This window comes from Narcine bancroftii, chromosome 1, assembly GCF_036971445.1.
Source record: "Narcine bancroftii isolate sNarBan1 chromosome 1, sNarBan1.hap1, whole genome shotgun sequence".
NCBI classification, from domain to species: Eukaryota; Metazoa; Chordata; class Chondrichthyes; order Torpediniformes; family Narcinidae; genus Narcine; species Narcine bancroftii.
In genome coordinates this window covers 487141858-487164526 of record NC_091469.1, presented here as the reverse complement: position 1 = coordinate 487164526, position 22669 = coordinate 487141858, and the positions used below count along the sequence as shown (strand labels likewise).

General features: G+C 43.9%; 1 protein-coding gene across 1 annotated transcript in view; it reads right to left on the bottom strand.

Annotated features, from left to right (window-relative positions):
• c1h8orf82 (chromosome 1 C8orf82 homolog) overlaps window positions 1-16691 on the bottom strand; it is a 30346-nt gene extending 13655 nt beyond the window's left edge. Inside the window, exons 1-2 of the mRNA XM_069914973.1 lie at window positions 16508-16691; window positions 1514-1562 (exon numbers count right to left, since the gene is read on the bottom strand). Coding sequence (XP_069771074.1) covers window positions 1514-1562; window positions 16508-16651 — 193 coding nt within the window. The 5' untranslated portion in view covers window positions 16652-16691. The remainder of the gene's footprint in view (window positions 1-1513; window positions 1563-16507) is intronic.
• Window positions 16692-22669: the final 5978 nt, after the last annotated feature.

The window sequence follows — 22669 nt, the reverse complement described above, 5'->3', positions numbered from 1 at the left end:
GAAAATATGAATCCAAGCTTAGCTTGCTCCACTGTGATTTACTCTGATGCACCTGGGTCTAAACCAGATACTTGGCATCTCTTCTTAGATGCAAGTTCATCAAACTCTGGGGTCAGAGTTTGCCTCCCACCTGTCTTGAAAGGTCCTGTTTTCTGTCTTTCGTTTGGCCATTTTTCGTAAGGGGTTTATTACATGTGAGTTAGGCGACAGGTCGCAGATACTAATGAAAGTAAAGAGAGGAGGTGGGGGTGATTAGCGGGCTGACAGACCGGCACCAATGCATTTGCAAAGCATTCTGGGATTTGTAGTATTAGCTGTGCATGCGCTATACTGGTGCGGCGGCCAGCGGGCCAGCTCTAATACATATTTGATATGATCTTGCGGGCCCAATATAATTATATCACGGGCCAAATTTGGCCCGCGGGCCTGAGTTTGACATGTGTGACTTAGATGGAAGAGTTGGTGGGTGCATTAGTAAGTTTGCAGATGATACAAAGATTGATAGAATGTGGCCATTGTGAAGAATACAACAGGATATAGATCAGACACAGGTATGGGTAGAGGAATGGCAGATTGAGTTTAATCTGAATAAATGTGAGATTTTGCACTTTGGGAGGTCAAATGTAAGGGGAATGTAAGGCTCTTCACAGCAAAGATGCAGAGAGATCTGGAGGTCCATGTCCACAGCTCCTTAAAACTGGCCATGCAAATAGATAGAATGGTAAAGAAGGTGTGTGCTAAGCTTGGCTTCATTGGGTGGAGAAGAGCAGAAAAGTAAGGAAGTCGTGTTGCAATAACGCAAAACTTTGGTTCCGCTGCCCTTGGAATTTTGTGAGCAATTTATGAAAGATGTGGATGCTTTTGAAAGGCTACCAAAGGGGTGGACTATGATACCAGCACGGATAGAAGGAGTGTTAGGTAAAAACATCATGAGCTGGGAATGTAGAGGGAGTCACCCAGTGCTGGGCCGTAACAAGATGCAGTTGTGACCTTGTACTCTCAAGATAAGAGTGGGGATGACAAATTGATGTGCAGGAGAGGGACAGCAACAGTTTATTCATTGGACAATGTCATGGTATGATCATTTACTAAGTACGTATCCTAAGGTATATAAAAAACACCACTTGCTGATAACGGCAGAATGCGCCTTCTCCAACTAACACTGTTAGTTGCAAGTGTTACAATCCGGCAATAAAGAACCAAGAACCTTGATTTCGACTCAGTCTGGTGTCTGACTCACTCATTCATGAACACAGCAGGCCTAACAGGAAGCAGAGAGTGGGGATAAAAGGGGCCCTTTCTGGTTGGCTTCCAGTGACGTTCCGGAGGGCTCGGTTACAAGGTTAGAGCACATTTGGGAATACTGCATTCATTTCTGGCCGCCTCATTACTCTGAGATAATTTTGACTTAAAGTGTGAACATTTGACATAACTATTTATAATCAAGGATAGATTGTTGCACAAATTCATGTCTAAGGTAAGGTCAGCTGACTCTGAGCAGGTTCACACTCACCTTTAAAGCAAGTAACAAAATTTTTGATCTTCGTGTCATCAAGGAAGAGCTGCAAGAGAAAGGAAAGGAAGTCATCTCCATACTTCACCTTCCCAATTAAACAGCAAGATTCACATCGCAGTTTCCCTAATTGTAAATGAAGAGAGACTCCTCAGTCTAAGATCCTCCACATTCAAAGACTCCTCACAACCCAAAACTCTTGGCTGGTGATTCTATGGAACTTGTTGCCACAGGCGGTTATGGAATCTAGGTCATGAGCCGATTTCTTTTCCCATGTCTTATGGTCTCAAGGTGGGCTTTGTGAAGCAGAGATCCTGCCTCAAGTGAATGTTTTCTAGTAAGACTTCAGTAAAGTATTTGACAATTTATCATGGAGGTTGAAGGCACATCGGCTCATGGGAAGTTAGTACACTGGATTGGAGGTCTGTGACCAGTGGTGTTCAGCAGGGAATATCATGGGACATCTGTTGCTTGCAGGAATGTTAATTAAATTAAGTTTTTAAATTTTATTTACAGGACAGTAGAAGCGCATTCCAGCCATTTAAACCTGTACTGCCCAAATACATAAATTAACCCACAATCCCTGAACATTTTGGAGGGTGGGAGGAAACCGAAGCACCCGGAGAAAACCCATGCAAATGTGGGGAGAAGGTACAAACTCCTTATGAATAGCGCAGGATTCGAACCCTGGTCGCTGGCGCTGTAATAGCATTTGCTAACCACAACGCTCTCCGTGACACCCAAACTATTTGTGTGAAAATGTAGTAAGTTTGCAGATAACAAAAATTGGTGGAGTTGTTGGCAGTGAGGAAGGATTCAGCAGGACAACAGACAAGTTAGAAATACACGAAGCAATGGCAGATAGAGTTTCATCTGAACAAGAATGTCCTGTTGTGCATTGGGAGGTGAAATGCAACATGAAAGTATTCAGTAAGTGGCAGGACATTAAAGAGCACAAATGCACAAAGAGATCTTGAGGTGCATGTCCTTAACTCCCTGGAAGAGGCAACACAAGTAGATGGTGTGGTGAAGAAGGCCTTTCACATGAGTACTTTCATAGGTGCGTAAAAACTGGAAAGTTACTTTACATCTGTTTAAAACCATGGTGAAACTACATTTGGGAGTATGACAGGCATGATGTGGAGGCTTTCAAGTTCAAATTTATTATCAACTTATTATCAATTTATTAAAGGTAGGGCGGTAGATGTGGTCTGCATGGATTTTAGCAAGACATTTGACAAGGTCCCCCACAAGAGACTCATCCAGAAAGTCATGAGGTCAGTGGAAAATTGACGATGTAGATAAAAAAATTGACTTGCAGGTAGAAAGCAGAGAGTTGTAGTGCAAGGAAAGTATTCTGCCTGGAGGTCGGTGACTAGTGGAGTGTCGCAAGGATCTGTTCTGGTACCCCTGCTTTTTATGATTTTTAATAAATGACCTGGATGAAGAGGCGGAAGGATGGGTACGTTTGCAGATGACATGAAGGTTGGAGGAGTTGTGGATGGAGCTAAAGGTTGTCAAAGATTACAAGTTGGGCAGAAAAGTGGCAGATGGATTTCAATCAGGATAAGTTTGAGGTGATGCATTTTGGAAGAACAAACTAGAAGGCTGAGTACAGGGTTAATGGTCAGTTACTTAAAGTGTGGGTGAACAGAGGGACTTTGCAGTTCAAATCCATTCATCCCTCAAGGTCACTGCACAGATTGATAGGATAGTTAATGAATCATTAACAGGGGGTTTGAATTCAGGAGTAGAGGGGTCATGTTTCAACTCTACAAATCTCTGGTAAGACCACACTTGGAGTATTGTGTTCAGTTCTGGTCACCTTATTGGAGAAAAGATGTGGAAGCTCTGGAGAGGGTGCAGAGGAGATTTACCAGGATGTTGCCTGGATTGGGAAACAGGTCTTATGAGTCAAGGTTAGCAGAGCTGGGGCTTTTCTCTTTGAAGTGTAGAAGGATGAAAGGAGACTTGACAGAGGTCCACAAGATTATGAGAGACATAGAAAGGGTGGACATCCAACACCTGTTTCCCAGTGCAGGATCAGCAAACATCAGAGGACGTGTGTACAAAGTTAAGCGAAGGAAGCTTGGGGGGACATCAGGGGTAACTTTTTTTTCCCCTTTTATTTGAAAAATTTATTTTAAAATTTGCAAAATTCAGAATATAAAATGCAAAATAAAACTAAATCTACCTCCTATCACCCCCCTCGCCTCCTCCCAACTTTCCCACTCCTTACCACCCTCCCTCCTTGGAGCTTATATTAAAAAAAACATTTACATAAAATCATAATGGGTTGAAGTGCGACGTGTCAATCTACATCATTAAACACAAACAAAATGTCTACTTTACATCTAAATTCATACATTCCAAATACAAAGTCCGCACTTTAACAAAAAAAATTATTTTGTAAATTATAGGTTATCTTCTCGAAATACAAACATTCTTTATGCCATCTTTGTATACTTAATTCAACAACATTTTTCCAAGTTACAGCTATACATTTTCTAGCCACCGCCAAACCCAATCGGATAAATGCAATTTGAGGTTTTTCTAAATGTGAACCTGCTATAATTGGATTCATATACCCGAATAAACACATCCCTGGATCCACATATAATTCTATTTAGAACAAATCTCGCAAAAATTTAATTATTTTCTCCCAGAAAGGCTTAACCCTTGTACATTCCCACACCAAGTACACAAAAGTATCTGTCTGATTCCCACATCGAAAGCACAAATCTGATTTACTAAAACCATATCTTTTTAATTTTTCAGGAGTTAAATATAACTGATGTAAAAAATTATAATTAACTAAACTATAATGTACGTTAATTAATTTTGTAACGCTATCCAAACACATTGCAGACCATTCTTCCACAGATAGGAATAGATAAATCCTTCTCCCATTTATCCCTTATTCTAAATATATCCACCTTCTTCATTTTTGCTTGTAACAACAAATACATTTTTTTTTTAAATTTTTTATTTATCACACCATAAACCACATTAACCATGATACACACTTTTTCCTTTTCAAATATATACAGTGCCATTTTCTTCCCCCCCCCCTCCCTCCTCCCATCCCACCCTCCCTACCTCCCCACTCCCGTCCATTTAAAGTACAAAATCTAGGATACACTAAACCAGTCAAACAATGTTGTCATTCAATAAAAATAAACAAGAAATTCCACTGAGTCAATTCTTTTCATTTCCTTCTCCTTTCGTTAATTTAGGTAGTGAATGTCCCTGGTAGGTTTTCGCTATTGTGTTTCATGTAAGGCTCCCATATTTGTTCAAATATTTCAATATTATTTCTTAAACTATATGTTATTTTTTCTAATGGAATACATTTATTCATTTCTATATACCATTGTTGTATTTTCAAATTATCTTCCGATTTCCAGGTTGACATAATACATTTTTTTGCTACGGCTAGAGCTATCTTAACAAATCTTTTTTGTGCATCCTCCAAATCAATTCCAAATTCTTTGTTTTTTATGTTACTTAGGAGGAAGATCTCTGGATTCTTTGGTATATTGTTTTCTGTAATTTTATTTAATATTTGGTTTAGATCTTCCCAAAATTTTTCTACTTTCTCACATGTCCAGATTGCATGAATTGTTGTTCCCATTTCTTTTTTACATCGAAAACATCTATCAGATACTGTTGGGTCCCATTTATTTAACTTTTGAGGTGTAATGTGTAGCCTGTGTATCCAGTTATATTGTATCATACGTAACCTCGTATTTATTGTATTTCTCATCGTTCCAGAACATAACTTCTCCCATGTTTCCTTTTTTATCTTTATATTTAAATCTTGTTCCCATTTTTGTTTAGTTTTACCATTTCTTTCCTCATTCTCCTTTTCTTGCAGTTTAATATACATATTTGTTATAAATCTATTGATTATCATTGTATCTGTAATCACATATTCAAAGTTACTTCCCTCTGGTAAACTCAGACTGCTTCCTAATTTGTCCTTCAAGTAGGATCTCAATTGGTAATATGCCAGCACTGTATCTTGAGTTATATTGTATTTATCTTATTATTATCAAAGGATAATAATCTATTTCCTGAAAAACAATTTTCTATTCTTTTGATCCCTTTTTTCTCCCATTCTTTAAAGGAAAGGTTATCTATTGTAAAAGGGAGTAACTTATTTTGCGTCAATATTAGTTTTGGTAATTGATAATTTGTTTTATTTCTTTCTACATGAATCTTCTTCCAAATATTGAGTAGATGATGTAATACTGGAGAACTTCTATGTTGTACCAATTTTTCATCCCATTTATATAATATGTGTTCAGGTATCTTTTCCCCTATTTTATCTAATTCTAATCTAGTCCAATCTGGCTTTTCCCTTGTTTGATAAAAATCTGATAGGTATCTTAATTGTGCGGCTCTATAATAATTTTTAAAGTTTGGCAGTTGTAAGCCTCCTTGTTTATACCATTCTGTTAATTTATCTAGTGCTATCCTCGGTTTCCCCCCTTTCCATAAAAATTTCCTTATTATTTTCTTTAACTCCTTGAAGAATTTCTCTGTCAGGTGAATTGGCAATGCCTGAAATAGGTATAATATCCTTGGAAAAATGTTCATTTTAATACAGTTTATCCTTCCTATTAGTGTTAGTGGTAAATCTTTCCAATGCTCTAAATCGTCCTGTAATTTTTTCATTAGTGGATAATAATTGAGTTTATATAGTTAGCCGAGATTTTTATTTATTTGTATACCTAGGTATCTTATTGCTTGCATTTGCCATCTGAATGATGATTCCTTCTTAAATTTTGAGAAATCCGCATTATTCATAGGCATTGCTTCACTTTTATTTACGTTAATCTTGTAACCCGACACTTCTCCATATTCCTTCAATTTCTTATATAATTCTTTTATTGATAGTTCTGGTTCTGTTAAGTATACTATAACATCATCCGCTAATTAACTGATTTTATATTCCTTGTCTTTTATTTTTATCCCTTTTATATTATTTTCTGTTCTTATCAATTCTGCTAGTGGTTCTATAGCTAACGCGAACAATAAAGGTGATAGTGGGCATCCCTGCCGTGTTGACCTGCTTAAGTTAAATTGCTTTGATATATATCCATTTACTGTCACTTTCGACAATGGTCCCTTATATAATGCTTTAATCCAATTAATATACTTCTCTGGTAAACTGAATTTTTGCAATACTTTGAATAAATAATTCCATTCTACTCTGTCAAAGGCCTTCTCTGCGTCTAAAGCAACTGCTACTGTTGGCGCTTTACTCCCTTCTACTGCATGAATTAAGTTAATAAATTTACAAATATTGTCTGTTGTGCGTCTTTTTTTAATAAATCCTGTTTGGTCTAGATTTACCATTTTCGGTACATACTCTGCTAATTTGTTTGCTAATAGTTTAGCTATTATCTTATAATCTGTGTTAAGTAAAGATATTGGTCTATATGACGCTGGTGCGAGTGGATCTTCCCTTGCTTTAGTATTACTGTAATTATTGCTGTTTTACATGAATCTGGTAAGCTTTGTGTTTTATCAATCTGGTTGATTACTTCCAGGAGGGGAGGCATTAGTAAATCTTTAAATGTTTTATAGAATTCTATTGGGAATCCATCCTCTCCTGGTGTTTTATTATTTGGTAATTTTTTTATTATCTCTTGTATTTCTACTATTCCAAATGGTTCTGTTAATTTATTTTGTTCCTCTATTTGTAGCTTTGGTAGTTCAATTTTAGTTAGAAATTCATCTATTTTCCCTTCTTTCCCTTCGTTTTCAGTTTGGTATAATTGTTCATAGAATTCTCTAAAGTTTTCTTTGATCTCCTTTGGATTATATGTGATTTGTTTGTCTTTTTTCCTTGATGCCAATACCATTTTCTTAGCTTGTTCTTTCTTAAGCTGCCATGCTAGAATTTTGTGCATTTTTTCCCCTAGTTCATAATATTTCTGTTTTGTCTTCATTATATTCTTCTCCACCTTATATGTTTGTAGTGTTTCATATTTTATTTTTTTATCTGCCAATTCTCTTCTTTTAGTTGTGTCTTCCTTCATTGCTAATTCTTTTTCTATATTTACTATTTCCCTTTCCAACTGCTCTGTTTCCTGATTATAGTCCTTCTTCATCTTGGTTACATAACTTATTATTTGCCCTCTAATGAACGCTTTCATTGCATCCCATAGTATAAACTTATCTTTCACTGATTCTGTGTTTATTTCAAAATACATTTTAATTTGACTTTCAATGAATTCTCTAAAATCCTGCCTTTTGAGTAACATGGAGTTTAATCTCCATCTATACATTCTTGGAGGGATGTCCTCTAACTTTATTGTCAATATTAAGGGTGAATGGTCCGATAATATTCTAGCTTTATATTCTGTTTTTCTTACTCTATCTTGCATATGAGCTGATAACAAAAATAGGTCTATTCTTGAGTATGTTTTATGTCTACCCGAATAATATGAATATTCCTTTTCCTTTGGGTGTTGTTTCCTCCATATATCCAAAAGTTGCATTTCTTCCATCGATTTAATTATAAATTTGGTTACTTTGTTCTTTCTGTTAATTTTTTTCCCAGTTTTGTCCATATTTGAATCCAAATTCAGGTTGAAATCCCCTCCTATTAATATGTTCCCTTGCGTATCTGCTATCTTCAAAAAAATATCTTGCATAAACTTTTGATCTTCTTCGTTAGGTGAATATACATTGAATAGATTCCAAAACTCCGAATATATCTGACATTTTATCATTACATATCTCCCTGCTGGATCTATTATTTCCTCTTCTATTTTAATTGGCACATTTTTACTAATTAATATAGCTACTCCTCTTGCTTTTGAATTTTACGACGCTGCTGTTACGTGTCCTACCCAATCTCTCTTTAATTTCTTGTGCTCCAATTCAGTTAAATGTGTTTCTTGCACAAATGCTATATCAATTTTTTCTTTTTTCAGTAAATTTAGCAGTTTCTTCCTTTTAATTTGGTTATGTATTCCGTTAATATTTAAAGTCATATAGTTCAGCGTAGCCATTTTATACTTTGTTTATCTTCCCTTTCCGTTTCTCCATCATTACCTTTCCTTCTTATCCATTTCTGCTTTCTTGTTTTGAACACTTTATAAGACAACATTTCTAAAACATCAAACATTTTCCCTATTCTCCTATTTAAAACTTCTTTAACCCCATTCTCCCCTCCCCCTCCTGAGTTGTCCTTTATCCCTTGTCGGACAACCACATCTCCCCTCTCCATTTGGATTTGCGAATTCACTCGCAAACATCAGCTGATTTTGCAGTGACCGTAACTCCTCCCCACCCAGCCCCCCCCAGAAAAGATTTCAATTTTCATATGTAACAAAGGTCACTCTTTTAATTCCCTCCTTATTCCCTCTATTCCATTTCCCTCCCTTATTAATTCTTGTCTATACTCTATATATTTTCCTCTAAATACGGATACATTCATGTATGCACACTATATATATACACACAAACACATATACCCCTTTACACACATACATATAGATCGTGGTCATTTTTACTCTTATTACATGTCTTCATCTCTCTGCTTGTTTTGTAGTTGTTCTGCAAATTTCCTTGCTTCCTCTGGATCCGAGAATAGTCTGTAATAATTATCCCTGGAATAATTATTTTAAGTACCGCTGGGTACCTTAACATAAATTTATATCCTTTTTTCCATAAGATCGTTTTCGCTGTATTGAACTCCTTCCTCTTCTTCAGGAGTTCAAAACTTATGTCTGGATAGAAAAAAATGTTTTGACCTTTATATTCCAGTGCCTTTTTGTCCTCTCTTACTTTCTTCATTGCTTTCTCCAATATATTTTCTCTTGTTGTATATCTTAAGAATTTTACTAAAATGGATCTTGGTTTTTGCTGCGGTTGTGGTTTCGGGGCTAATGTTCTATGTGCCCTCTCTATTTCCAGTTCTTCCTGTAGTTCTGGTCTTCCCAGGACCCTGGGGATCCAATCATTTATAAATTCTCTCATATTCTTGCCTTCTTCATCTTCCTTAAGGCCCACTATCTTTATATTATTTCTTCTATTATAGTTTTCTATTATATTTATCTTCTGAGCTAACAGCTCCTGTGCTTCTTTAGCTTTTTTATTAGATTCTTCTAATTTCTCTTTTAAGTCTGTTACTTCCATATCTACAAATGTTTCTCGTTTTTCCATATTTTCCACTCTTTTTGCCAATTCTGATATGGCCACTTCCATTTTATTCATTCTTTCTTCTGCATTCTTAATTCTTCTTTTTATCTCATCAAATTCTTGTAATTGCCATTCTTTCACTAATTCCATATATTCTTTAAAAAAACATACATCCATTGTCTTGCCTTTCTCTTCTTCTTCCACTTCTTTCTGTTCTTTTTCTTCTTCTTCCTCTGGGTTGACCATCTGTTGTTTCATTGTTTTCTTTTTACCCTCTTCTTTCTTGTTCTCGTTATTGTCTGTGTTCTGCACCTGTTGCTGTGCTGCAGGTGTCTCTCTCAGCTGTGGAGATCGACTCCGCAGCTGTTCCCCCCTCCCGTCAGTGCGTTTTCTTTCATGCGCATCGCGCACTTTTACTCGGCTCTGCGAGCCATTTTTGTAGTCCCGAGCCCGGGACCTCCACTGACCTGCGGGAGCGGGCCTCTCTCTCCGCGGCGGGCCTCTTCGGACAGGTAAGGCCTTCACCTTCTTCCGACGTCTTTCCTTCTTCTTTTCTTCCCGTTGTTTTGGGTTTTTCTTTCTTCGCTGCCATTTTCTTCACACTTTTACTTTCACTTTGTTTTGGTTTTTAAGTTTGTGCCTTTGCTTTTTCTCTATCTTTTTTTAACTTTTCTGGAGAGGGCTGGAGTTCCCCTACCGGCCACTACTCCATCACGTGACTCCAACAAATACATTTCTGAGACAAACCCTCTCTTTCCCTTGTCCATGACTAGTTTCTCAAACTTCGATTAACTTAGTAATATTAATTCTCAACCAAAACATTTCATTAACAAATCACGTACTTGATAATAAGCAAATGGAGTATTCTGTGATTATACCAAACTTCTCTCTGTCTATCAAACAAGAGAAATGAACCTACTTCAAAACAGTCTTCCACTGATATCAATATCTTTGAGTCCCAATCCTTCAAATAAGAATTATGCATAGAAAATGGAATTAATTGAATCTGATCTAACGGAGTTTTAACTGAAAGCACATCCTTCGATCCTATACATTGATTCCACTTATACCATACCTTCAATAAATGATTCAATACAGGTACTTTATATCGTTATAAAAGCAAAGGATTCCATTTATATATAAAGTGATGTATTGATTGTTCCTGTATCTGATCCATTTCCACGTTAGCCCACATTGGCGGTTGGTCAGTATCAAACAATCTATTAATAAACTTCAACTGTGCAGCTTGATAATAATTTTGAAAGTGTGGCAGTTGAAGACCTCCCAAATCATACTTCCACATCAATTTTTGAATAGATACTTGAAATAATTTACCTTTCCACAAAAACAAACGTATTACTTTATTTAATTCCTTAAAAAACTTCCCTGGTTATAGCACTAGGGATAGATTGAAACAAATATTGAATAGGAGTATATTCATTTTAATACAATTTACCCGACCAATCAATGTTAATGGTAAATCTTTCCATCTCTTTAAATCAGTCTTAATCTTATTTAATAATGGTAAATAATTTAAATCATATAAATTTTGATACTCCTTATCCACAGTTACACCAAATACTTAATCTTATCCAACCATTTAAATTTTGTAATTTGCATACAATCTGAATAATCTCCATCTGATATTGGTAATATCTCACTTTTATCCCAGTTTATCTTATAACCTGACATTGATCCATAATATTTTAACAAATCTTGTAAAGGTTCTAAAGAATTCTTAGAGCATTGATAATGGTTCTACCAAAGAAAGACAGAGATCCGTTGAAGGTTGCATCATATAGACCTATATCTTTATTGAATGTAGACTATAAAATTGTAAATAGATTGGCTAATTTTTTACCAAAATTAGTACATATAGATCAAGCAGGATTTATTAAGAATAGGTATTCTGCCGATAATATTACTAAATTGATTGCAATAATCAATGCGTCAAGACAGCAACTCAACCAACCAATGATACTTGCGCTAGACGCTGAAAAGGCTTTTGACTGTGTGGAGTGGAAATTTTTATTTAAGGAGTGAGAGAAATTTAAATTTGGACCACTCTTTACTGGTTGGGTTAAGGCATTATATAATAATCCCCCTGTACCGGTGGTGACGAATGGACAGGTTTCACAGGTATTTAATTTGTTTAGGTCAACTAGACAGGGCTGCCAATTGTCACCAGCCTTATTTGCATTGGTTATAGAACCTTTTCCTTTCTTTTTTACATAGAAAGTTATGGGTGCCTGGAATGCCTGGCTGGGGATGGTGGTGGAAGTTGAAACATTGGGGGCTTCATTTCATGGGTAGGGAGGGTTTTGCACTTTTTTATTTAAGGAAGGGATATATGGTTCAGCACAACATTGAGGGTCGAAGGGCCTGTACTGTGTGGAATTGCTCTATGTTCAACTGACTGTACTTACACAACACAATGAAACAGTATTTTCCAGACCACGAGACACAGTTGGCTAGATTAGAGTACATTAGCTGTTATCTCCCCGGGAGTTTACCCCCCCCCCACTTCCCTGGGTGTTTACCTCCCCATCTCCCTTGGGTATTTAACCACCCCCCTCCACCCAGCTTTGTAGGGTGCTAACCTCCCACTCCATCTGGTCTTTAACACACCATCCCCTCCCTCAGCTTCCCTGGGTGTTTAGCCCCCGTTCCCTCGGGTCTTTACCCCACCCCACCCCACAAATCCAGGTGTTTATTTTCCCGTTCTCTCAGGTCTTTACCCCCTACCCCCCCAGCCGCCCATTGCTTCCCCAGGTGTTTACCTACCTGCCAGCTCCTCCGGGTGTTTATCTCCCTCCCCACTGGTCCCCGGGTGTTTTCCACCCCCCAGATGTTTACCTCCCTCCCCCCACAGCTCCTCCAGGTGTTTATCTCCTCCACAGGTGTTTATCTCCCCTTCCCGGGTGTTTATCCCCTAGCTGTTTTATCCCCCTCCCGGGAGTTTATCCCCCTCCCCGGGTGTTTATCCCCCTCCCCCGGTGTTTATCCCCCTCCCCCCGGTGTTTATCCCCTCCCCCGGTGTTTATCCCCTCCCCGGGTGTTTATCCCCCTCACCGGGTGTTTATCTCCCCGGGTGTTTATTCCCCCCCGGGTGTTTACCTGTCCCTGATGGTCGATGTAGTAGAAGTACTCGCGGATGCGGGGTCCCGGCCCCGGGCTCTGACCCTGACGATATCCCCCGGGTGTTTATCCCCTCCCCGGGTGTTTATCCCCCTCCCCGGGTGTTTATCCCCGGGTGTTTATCCCCTCCCCGAGTGTTTATTCCCCCCGGTGTTTATCCCCCTCCCCCAGTGTTTATCCCCTCCCCGGGTGTTTATCCCCCTCCCCGGGTGTTTATCCCCCTCCCTGGGTATTTATCCCCTCCCTGGGTATTTATCCCCCTCCCCGGGTGTTTATCCCCCCCGGGTGTTTACCTGGCCCTGGTGGTCGATGTAGTAGAAGTACTCGCGGATGCGGGGTCCCGGCCCCGGGCTCTGACCCAGTCGATATCCCCCGGGTGTTTATCCCCCTCCCCGGGTGTTTATCCCCCTCCCCAGGTGTTTATCCATCTCCCCGGGTGTTTATCCCCCTCCCCGGGTGTTTATCCCTCTCCCCGGGTGCTTATCCCCCTCCCCAGGTGTTTATCCCCCTCCCCGGGTGTTTATCCCCCCAGGGTGTTTATCCCCCCCCGGGTGTTTATCCCCCCCCGGGTGTTTACCTGGCCCTGATGGTCGATGTAGTAGAAGTACTCGCGGATGCGGGGTCCCAGCCCCGGGCTCTGACCCAGTCGGTATCCCCCGGGTGTTTATCCCCCTCCCCAGGTGTTTATCCCTCTCCCCGGGCGTTTATACCCCTCCCCGGGTGTTTATCCCCCTCCCCAGGTGTTTATCCCTCTCCCCGGGTGTTTACCCCCCCCGGGTGTTTACCTGGCCCTGATTGTCGATGTAGTAGAAGTACTCGCGGATGCGGGGTCCCGGCCCCGGGCTCTGAACCCTGTCGGTATCCCCCGGGTGTTTATCCCCCTCCCCGGGTGTTTATCCCCCTCCCCGGGTGTTTATCCCCCACCCCGGGTGTTTATCCCCCCCGGGTGTTTACCTGGCCCTGATGGTCGATGTAGTAGAAGTACTCGCGGATGCGGGGTCCCGGCCCCGGGCTCTGACCCTGTCGGTATCCCCCGGGTGTTTATTCCCCCCCCGGTGTTTATCCCGTCCCCTGGTGTTTACCCCCTCCCCCGGTGTTTATCCCCTCCCCGTGTGTTTCCCTCCCCGGGTGTTTATCCCCCTCCCCGGGTGTTTATCCCCTCCCCGGGTGTTTACCTGGCCCTGATGGTCGATGTAGTAGAAGTACTCGCGGATGCGGGGTCCCGGTCCCGGGTTCTGACCCTGTCGGTATCCCCCGGGTGTTTATTCCCCCCCGGTGTTTATCCCCTCCCCCGGTGTTTATCCCCTCCCCGTGTGTTTCCCTCCCCGTGTGTTTCCCTCCCCGGGTGTTTATCCCCCCCGGGTGTTTATCCCCCCAGGGTGTTTATCCCTCCCCGGTGTTTATCCCCCCCGGGTGTTTATCCCCTCCCCGTGTGTTTATCCCCCTCCCCGGGTGTTTATCCCCATCCCCGGGTGTTTATCCCCCTCCCCGGGTGTTTATCCCCCTACCCGGGTGTTTATCCCCCTCCCCGTGTGTTTATCCCCCTCCCCGGGTGTTTATTCCCCTCCCCGGGTGTTTATTCCCCTCCCCAGGTGTTTATCCCCCCCGGGTGTTTACCTGGCCCTGATGGTCGATGTAGTAGAAGTACTCGCGGATGCGGGGTCCCAGCCCCGGCCCCGGGCTCTGACCCTGTCGGTATCCCCCGGGTGTTTATTCCCCCCCGGTGTTTATCCCCTCCCCCGGTGTTTATCCCCTCCCCCGGTGTTTATCCCCTCCCCCGGTGTTTATCCCCTCCCCCGGTGTTTATTCCCTCCCCCGGTGTTTATCCCCCTCCCCGGGTGTTTATCCCCCTCCCCGGGTGTTTACCTGGCCCTGATGGTCGATGTAGTAGAAGTACTCGCGGATGCGGGGTCCCGGCCCCGGGCTCTGACCCTGTCGGTATCCCCCGGGTGTTTATCCCCCTCCCCGGGTGTTTATCCCCCTACCCGGTTGTTTATCCCCCTCCCCGTGTGTTTATCCCCCTCCCCGGGTGTTTATCCACCTACCCGGGTGTTTATCCCCCTCCCAGGGTGTTTATCCCCCTCCCCGGGTGTTTATCCCCCCGGGTGTTTACCTGGCCCTGATGGTCGATGTAGTAGAAGTACTCGCGGATGCGGGGTCCCAGCCCCGGCCCCGGGCTATGACCCTGTCGGTATCCCCGGGTGTTTATTCCCCCCCGGTGTTTATCCCCTCCCCCGGTGTTTATCCCCTCCCCCGGTGTTTATCCCCTCCCCCGGTGTTTATCCCCTCCCCCGGTGTTTATCCCCCTCCCCCGGTGTTTATCCCCCTCCCCGGGTGTTTATCCCCCTCCCCGGGTGTTTACCTGGCCCTGATGGTCGATGTAGTAGAAGTACTCGCGGATGCGGGGTCCCGGCCCCGGGCTCTGACCCTGTCGGTATCCCCCGGGTGTTTATTCCCCCCGGTGTTTATCCCCTCCCCCGGTGTTTATCCCCCTCCCCGGGTGTTTATCCCCCTCCCCGGGTGTTTACCTGGCCCTGATGGTCGATGTAGTAGAAGTACTCGCGGATGCGGGGTCCCGGCCCCGGGCTCTGACCCTGTCGGTATCCCCGGGGTGTTTATCCCACTCCCCGGGTGTTTATCCCCCTCCCCGGGTGTTTATCCCCCTCCCCGGGTGTTTATCCCCCTCCCCGGGTGTTTATCCTCTCCCCGGGTGTTTATCCCCCTCCCCGGGTGTTTATCCCCCTCCCCGGGTGTTTATCCCCTCCCCGGGTGTTTATCCCCCTCCCCGGGTGTTTATCCCCCTCCCCGGTGTTTATCCCCCTCCCCGGGTGTTTATCCCCCTCCCCGGGTGTTTATCCCCCTCCCCGGGTGTTTATCCCCCTCCCCGGGTGTTTATCCCCCTCCCCGTGTGTTTATCCCCCTCCCCGGGTGTTTATCCCCTCCCCGGGTGTTTATCCCCCTCCCCGGGTGTTTATCCCCTACCCGGGTTTTTATCCCCCTCCCCGGGTGTTTATCCCCCTCCCCGGGTGTTTATCCCCCTCCCCGGGTGTTTATCCCCCTCCCCGGGTGTTTATCCCCCTCCCCGGGTGTTTATCCCCCTCCCCGGGTGTTTATCCCCTCCCCGGGTGTTTATCCCCCTCCCCGGGTGTTTATCCCCTACCCGGGTGTTTATCCCCCTCCCCGGGTGTTTATCCCCCTCCCCGGGTGTTTATCCCCCTCCCCGGGTGTTTATCCCCCTCCCCGGGTGTTTATCCCCCTCCCCGGGTGTTTATCCCCCTCCCCGGGTGTTTATCCCCCTCCCCGGGTGTTTATCCCCCCCGGGTGTTTACCTGGCCCTGGTGGTCGATGTAGTAGAAGTACTCGCGGATGCGGGGTCCCGGCCCCGGCCCCGGGCTCTGACCCTGTCGGTATCCCCCGGGTGTTTATTCCCCCCGGTGTTTATCCCCTCCCCCGGTGTTTATCCCCTCCCCCGGGTGTTTATCCCCCTCCACGGGTGTTTATCCCCCCGGGTGTTTATCCCCTACCCGGGTGTTTATCCCCCTCCCCGGGTGTTTATCCCCCTCCCCGGGTGTTTATCCCCCTCCCCGGGTGTTTATCCCCCTCCCCGGGTGTTTATCCCCCTACCCGGGTGTTTATCCCCCTCCCCGGGTGTTTATCCCCCTCCCCGGGTGTTTATCCCCCTCCCCGGGTGTTTACCTGGCCCTGGTGGTCGATGTAGTAGAAGTACTCGCGGATGCGGGGTCCCGGCCCCGGCCCCGGGCTCTGACCCTGTCGATATCCCAACCACCGGCACTGACCGAGCCGTAGGACGCCTCCGCCCGCCGACCGCAGCAGGGCCATGTCCTCCCCGTCCCCTCCCTAACCTTTCCCCGTTGCCATGGCGCCGAGACCGCGTCCGCGCCCGCACCGAGTCCGCCACAAGGAGGTCCGACCGGAGAGCGAGACCCGCCGTCTTGGTTCCGCCTCCCAACCTCCAAACGGCCTCGGGCTGGTGTCTGTCCCCCAGTCTCTGGAAGGACAGAGCCAATAAAAGGCAGTGATGTTGAACCAGTTTCTCAACTTTATATAAAGAGCAGGGCATTAAAGGTTATGGGGCGAAGACCGGGCAGTGGGGCTGAGTCAGAGAAGGGATCAGATCGTGATTAAGTGGTGGGCCAGGCTCGATGGGCTGAATGGCCTATTTCTGCTCCTCTGTCACAAGACCATAAGATAGAGTGTGGCGGGGAATATCTCACCCTTTCGTCGGAAGGTGGTAAACTTGTGGAATTTGTTGCCACAGGCCATTGTGGATGCCGGGTCATTGGGAAGATTTAAGGCAGAGATTGAGAGGTTCTCGATGAGCCAGGGCATCAAAGATTATGGGGCGAAGGCCGGGCAGTGGGGCTGAGTGGGAAAATGACAGGGCAGACTTGATGGGATGACTGGCCTATTTCTCCTTCTGTCTCTTTTTGTGTTTTGGAAACCAGAGCATCCATACAGACATGGGGAGGGCGTACAAACTCCTTTCACACAGCGCCGGAGGCTGAGCCTTACTTTTCAACTGGAAGGCAGTGATGTGTAGCTGTGAGAACAAGTAGGGAACTGAGCAGAGTTTGAACAGGAGGAGCGATGGAGGGGGTGGCAAATCAGCTCACAGAGCTGGTCGGATCACCCTGTCCATTGGCTTCTGTGAAGCCAAGAGCTCTGCTTAGTTTAGTGGGAATGAGTGGGAGAAGGGATCAGCTCACATTTAGTGTCGCATTTAGCACAATGCTATTACAGCGCCAGCGATCAGGATCGGGGTTCAAATCTGGCACTGTCTTTAAAGGGTTTGTACGTTCTCCCAATGTCTACGTGGGTTTCCTCCGGGCATTTTGGTTTCCTTTCTCTATTCATAACATATCGGGGATTGTATGTCAATTGGTTGTAATTGGGCGGCACAGACTCATGGGCCAAAAGAGCCCGTTGCTGTGCTGTGTGTCTAAAATTTAAAATAAAAAGAATGGTGGCACCAATTTGATGGGCTGAATGGTCTATTTCTGCTCCTATATCATATGTTATCTGACATAAAAACAGAATGTTGTGGGCTTCATTGCCAGCTCAGGCAGCATGTATGGAGAAAGAAACAAAATTGGCGTTTCATGTCTGAGACTCTTGGTCAGATTTGGGATGGAGAGAAAACAATTTAAATTGCAGAGAGGATGGTGGGGCGGGGGGGGGTGGAGCCAACAGAGGAAAGGTAGCAGGAATCGGCCAATTGGCTTTGCCCCTCCATTCAATATGATCATGTCTGATCTGCCCGTGGTCTCAATTTCAGTTCCACCGAGCAACCAATACCCAACCGTTTCAAAATTCTTCCTCCCTCCTCTCAAACTACCCCCCACAGATCTACCCCCCGTAACCTTAAGGGTTAGTAAATTCTGGAGTCTCTCTGTGAGAAGACATTCCATCATGGAAGAGATACAGGAGTATCAGAGCCAGAATCACCAGGCTGTGCAACAGCTTCTTCCCACGGGGAGTGAGAATGCTGAACGACTGATGAACTGCTCATATGAACCCTCCAAGACACTACAACCTACTGAACAATATTTATTTGTTTATTTTTGCCATATGTGTACTGCATATGGATCGTTTGCCTATATGTGTGTTATGTCCGGTTGTGCGCCTGTGTGATTTGCACCGAGGACCAGAGAACGCTGTTTCGTCAGGTTGTACTTGTACAATCAGATGATAGTAAATTTGAACTTGAACCCCACATTTCTTCAGCCTTAAATGACCATTCTCTTATCTTGTGGAAACCTCTCAATGTTTACCCTTTCAAGCCCTCATAGGATCTCATTTCCTTGAGTAAAATCAACCCTTATTCTTCTAAACTCCAAAGAATACATATGTATCTTTCATTGGTGATAATAGGACAAACCTCTCATCCCAGGAATTACAATGCCCTCCACAATTTTTGTGACAAAGATTTTTTTGTTTTTTTGCCCCATGTGCTCAACAGTTTTAAATTTGTAATCAAACATTCACATGTAATTAAACTACACATTCCAGAGTTTATTCAGGGTTATTTGTATATATTTTCACAAGATTCACAAGACCAAGGAACAGAAGCAGGCCACTAGGCCCATCGAGTCTGTTCCATAAATCTACACTAAGCTACTCTACACTAGTTCCAATTTCTGGCCTTTTCCCCATATCCCTCGGTGCCCTCACTAATGAGATACTTGTCTATTTCTTGTTTAAATACTCCCAGTGATCTGGCTTCCACTGCTGTATGCGGCAGTGAGTCCCACAGATCCACAACCCTCTGGTTAAAGAAGTTCTTTCTAATCTCTGTTTTATATGAATAACCTCTAATTTTCAGACTATGACCCCTTGTCCTTGATTCACCCACCAAGGGAAACATCTTACCCACATCCACCCTATCTAAACCTTTCAAAATACGAAATGCCTCTATGAGATCTCCTCTCAGTCTCCTATACTTTAATGAATACAACCCAAGAGCTACCAATCGCTCCTCGTACGTTTGACCATGTAGAAATTACAGTACTTTTTATACATACCATAGTCCCCCATTTCAGGGCACCATAATGTTTTGGTCGTTCAGCCTCACAGGTGCTTGTCAGTTCTCAGGTATGTTTCATTGCTTTATTGGTGCTGGTATAAGAGAGCTAGGCTTGCTTCTAAGCTTTGATCACCGTAGGAGTCTGTAGTTGCAATTCTTCAACATGAGGACTATGAAAGTCAAAGAATCCATTATGAGACTGAAAAACAAGAATAAAACAGTAACAGACATCACCCAAACCTTAGGATTACCAAAATCAACTGTTTGAAACATTATTAAGAGAGAATGTACTGGTGAGCTCAGTAATCGCAAAGGGGCTGATAGGCCAAGGAAGGCCACCAATACTGATGCCAGAAGAATTCTCATCATAACGAAGAAGAATCCCCAAACGCCTTTCCAACAGATCAGAAACACTCTTCAGGAGACAGGAGCAGATGTGTCAATGACGACTGTCCGCAGAAGACTTCATGAACAGAAATACAGAGGCTGCACTGCAAGATGCAAACCACGAGTTAGCCTCAGAAACAGGATGGCCAGATTCCAGCTTGCCAAGAAGTATTTAAAAGAGCAAGCAGAATTATGGATAAAGGTCTTGTGGACAGATGAGACCAAGATTAAACTGTATCAGAGTGATGGAGGTGTAAAGGAACTGCCCAAGATCCAAAGTGCGCCACCTCATCTGTGAAACGTGGTTGTGAGGGCGTTATTGCCTAGGGTTGTGTGGCTGCCACAGGTACTGGCGCATTGACCTTCATCCCTGATGTAACTGATGATGCCAGTAGCAAAATTAATTCTGAGGTGTTTAGAAACATCTTATCTGCTCAAGTTCGAGCAAATGCCTCCAAACTCATTGGACAGTGCTTCATTCTACAGTAAGACAATGATCCCAAACATACAGCTGCAAGCAACAAAGGTGTTTTTCCAAAGCTAAAAACTGGAAATTTCATGAATGGCCAAGTCATTCACCAGATCTAAATCCAATTGAGTATACCTTCCATATACTGAATGTGGTGAGATGTAATGGCACCACTAGGTGACCAGGGGTCATCCCAGTGACCTTGTCTATAAAGCAGTCCAGAGCTACAGTCTAGCCTCTTCCAGGTTCATCTTGGAGAGAGACAAGACCTCCTAGTGTCCATATTAGTTTATGAAAGCTGTCTTATACTCACACTGCTGGTGTGGTTATTGTCAGTACACTGAAGTGAAAATGACAAGCCCCCGAAACAAACAGGAGCTGAAGATGGCTACATTAGAGGCCTGGCAGAACATGACCAGAGAAGATACTCAGCACCTGGTGATGTCTATGAGTCGCAGACTACTAGCAATCACTGCATACAAGGGATATGTAACAAAGTACTGAACATGACTAATATGTATATATCATTGCTATGTCTCAAATATTAAGGTACCTGAAATGAGGACAGTATGTATAAAAAGTGCTGTACACTCATTAATAGGACCATTGGCCAACGTGTCTGTGCTGAACATGATGACCAAACAAATTCAAACTTGCTTAAACATGATAGATAACCCTCCATCCTCTTCATAATTATCTGTCTATTCAGAAACCTTTTAAACACTACTACAGGTATTGTATCTGCTTCCAGGCACCTACGGTCTCGGCGTAAAATATTTGCCTCGTGCATCTGTCTTAAATTTCCTGCCCTCTTACCATTAGGGAAAAGGCGCAAGAGTGTCAAATCAAGCACTGACAGGCTTCATGACAGTTCTTTGCCACAGCTATCAGGCTTCTGAATGAACCCCAGCCACAGTGCTTTCAAATTGCCAAATCAATCTTAGTTTCATTATAACTCAATATTCTGTCATTGTGGTCTTTATACGACTGTATGAATGTTAGAGTTGTACTGTGAGACTGCTCACAGAAGAACCCTTCTTCCTGTACCAGGTATAATCTAACAAATCATTTTTAGACTCTCTCTGTCTCTCTCTCTTTGACACACACACTCTCTCTCTCTCTCTCTCTCTCTCTCTCTCTCTCTCTCTCTCTCTCTCTCTCTCTCTCTCTCTTCCCCCGCCCACCCCTCGGAGAGCTTGCAAAAGAGGTTCACTAGGATGTTTCCTGGATTAGAGTATTGTCCACAAGGGGAGGTTGGACAAACTTAAATTGTTAGAGGCTGAGGAAAGACCATAAGACACAGGAGCAGAAATAGGCCATTCTGCCCATTGAGTCTTCTCGCCATTCAATCATGAGTTGATCCGTTTCCCCACTCAACCCCACTGCCTGTCCTTCTCCCCATAACTTTTGATGCCCCGGCTAATCAAGAACCCATTAATCACTGTCTTAAAAACACCCAATGACCTGGCCTCCACAACTGCCTGTGGCAACGAATTCCACAGATTTACCTCATACCTTGAGGAAGGGCTCCAGTCCGAGATGTCGGTTATATATCTTTACCTCCTATGGATGTTGTGAGACCGGATGAATTCATCCAGCATTTTTGTGTTTTTACCACAGATTCACCATATTTTGGCTACAGAAATTTCTCTGTGTCTCTGTTTCAAGTGGACAACCTTCAATCGTGAAGTTGTGGTCTCTTGTCCTAGACTCTCCCACCAGGGGAAATAACCTTTCAACATCTTCTCTGTCCACACCTTAAACATTCAAAATGTTTCAATGAGATCCCCCTCATTCTCCTCAATTCCAACAAATACAGGCTAAGACCCATCAAACGCTCCTCATATGTTATCAATTTTGGGCAGCACGGTTAGCGTAGCGCAACACCGTTACAGCGCCACCTATCAGGACCAGGGTTCAAATCCAGTGCTATCTGTAAGGAGTTTGGATGGTTTCCCCGTACCTGCATGGGGTTTCCCTGGGGGCTCCGGTTTCCTCCCACCATTCAAAATGTACTGGGGGTTGGAGGTTAATTGGGTGTAATTTTGGCCTCTGGGCCAAAATGGCCTGTCATCACATTGCTGTATGTTTAAATTCATTTTGAGAGGCATTGCTTGGGTGGACAGTCTGAAATTTTTCCCCAGGATGAAAGTAGAGGGTATCGGGGTCAGGTAGGGGTGGGGCGGGAGAGTTTAAAGGAGAATTACAGGACAAAATTTTTTAAAGCAGAGTGGTAGATGCCTTCTGTGGCCTGCTGGCGGAAGTGATGGAAGCAGCTATATCAGCGGCATTTAGATACACAGGTACAGGCAGGGATGCAGAGCCTGTGCAGGCAGGTGTACAACTTAAAATTTGGCATCATGTTCAGCGTGGACATAGTGGGCTGTCAGTCCTGTTCCTGTAACGTTCTGTTCATGTGCATACACCTGTGGCTGCAGACATCTCAAGAGAACTTTCC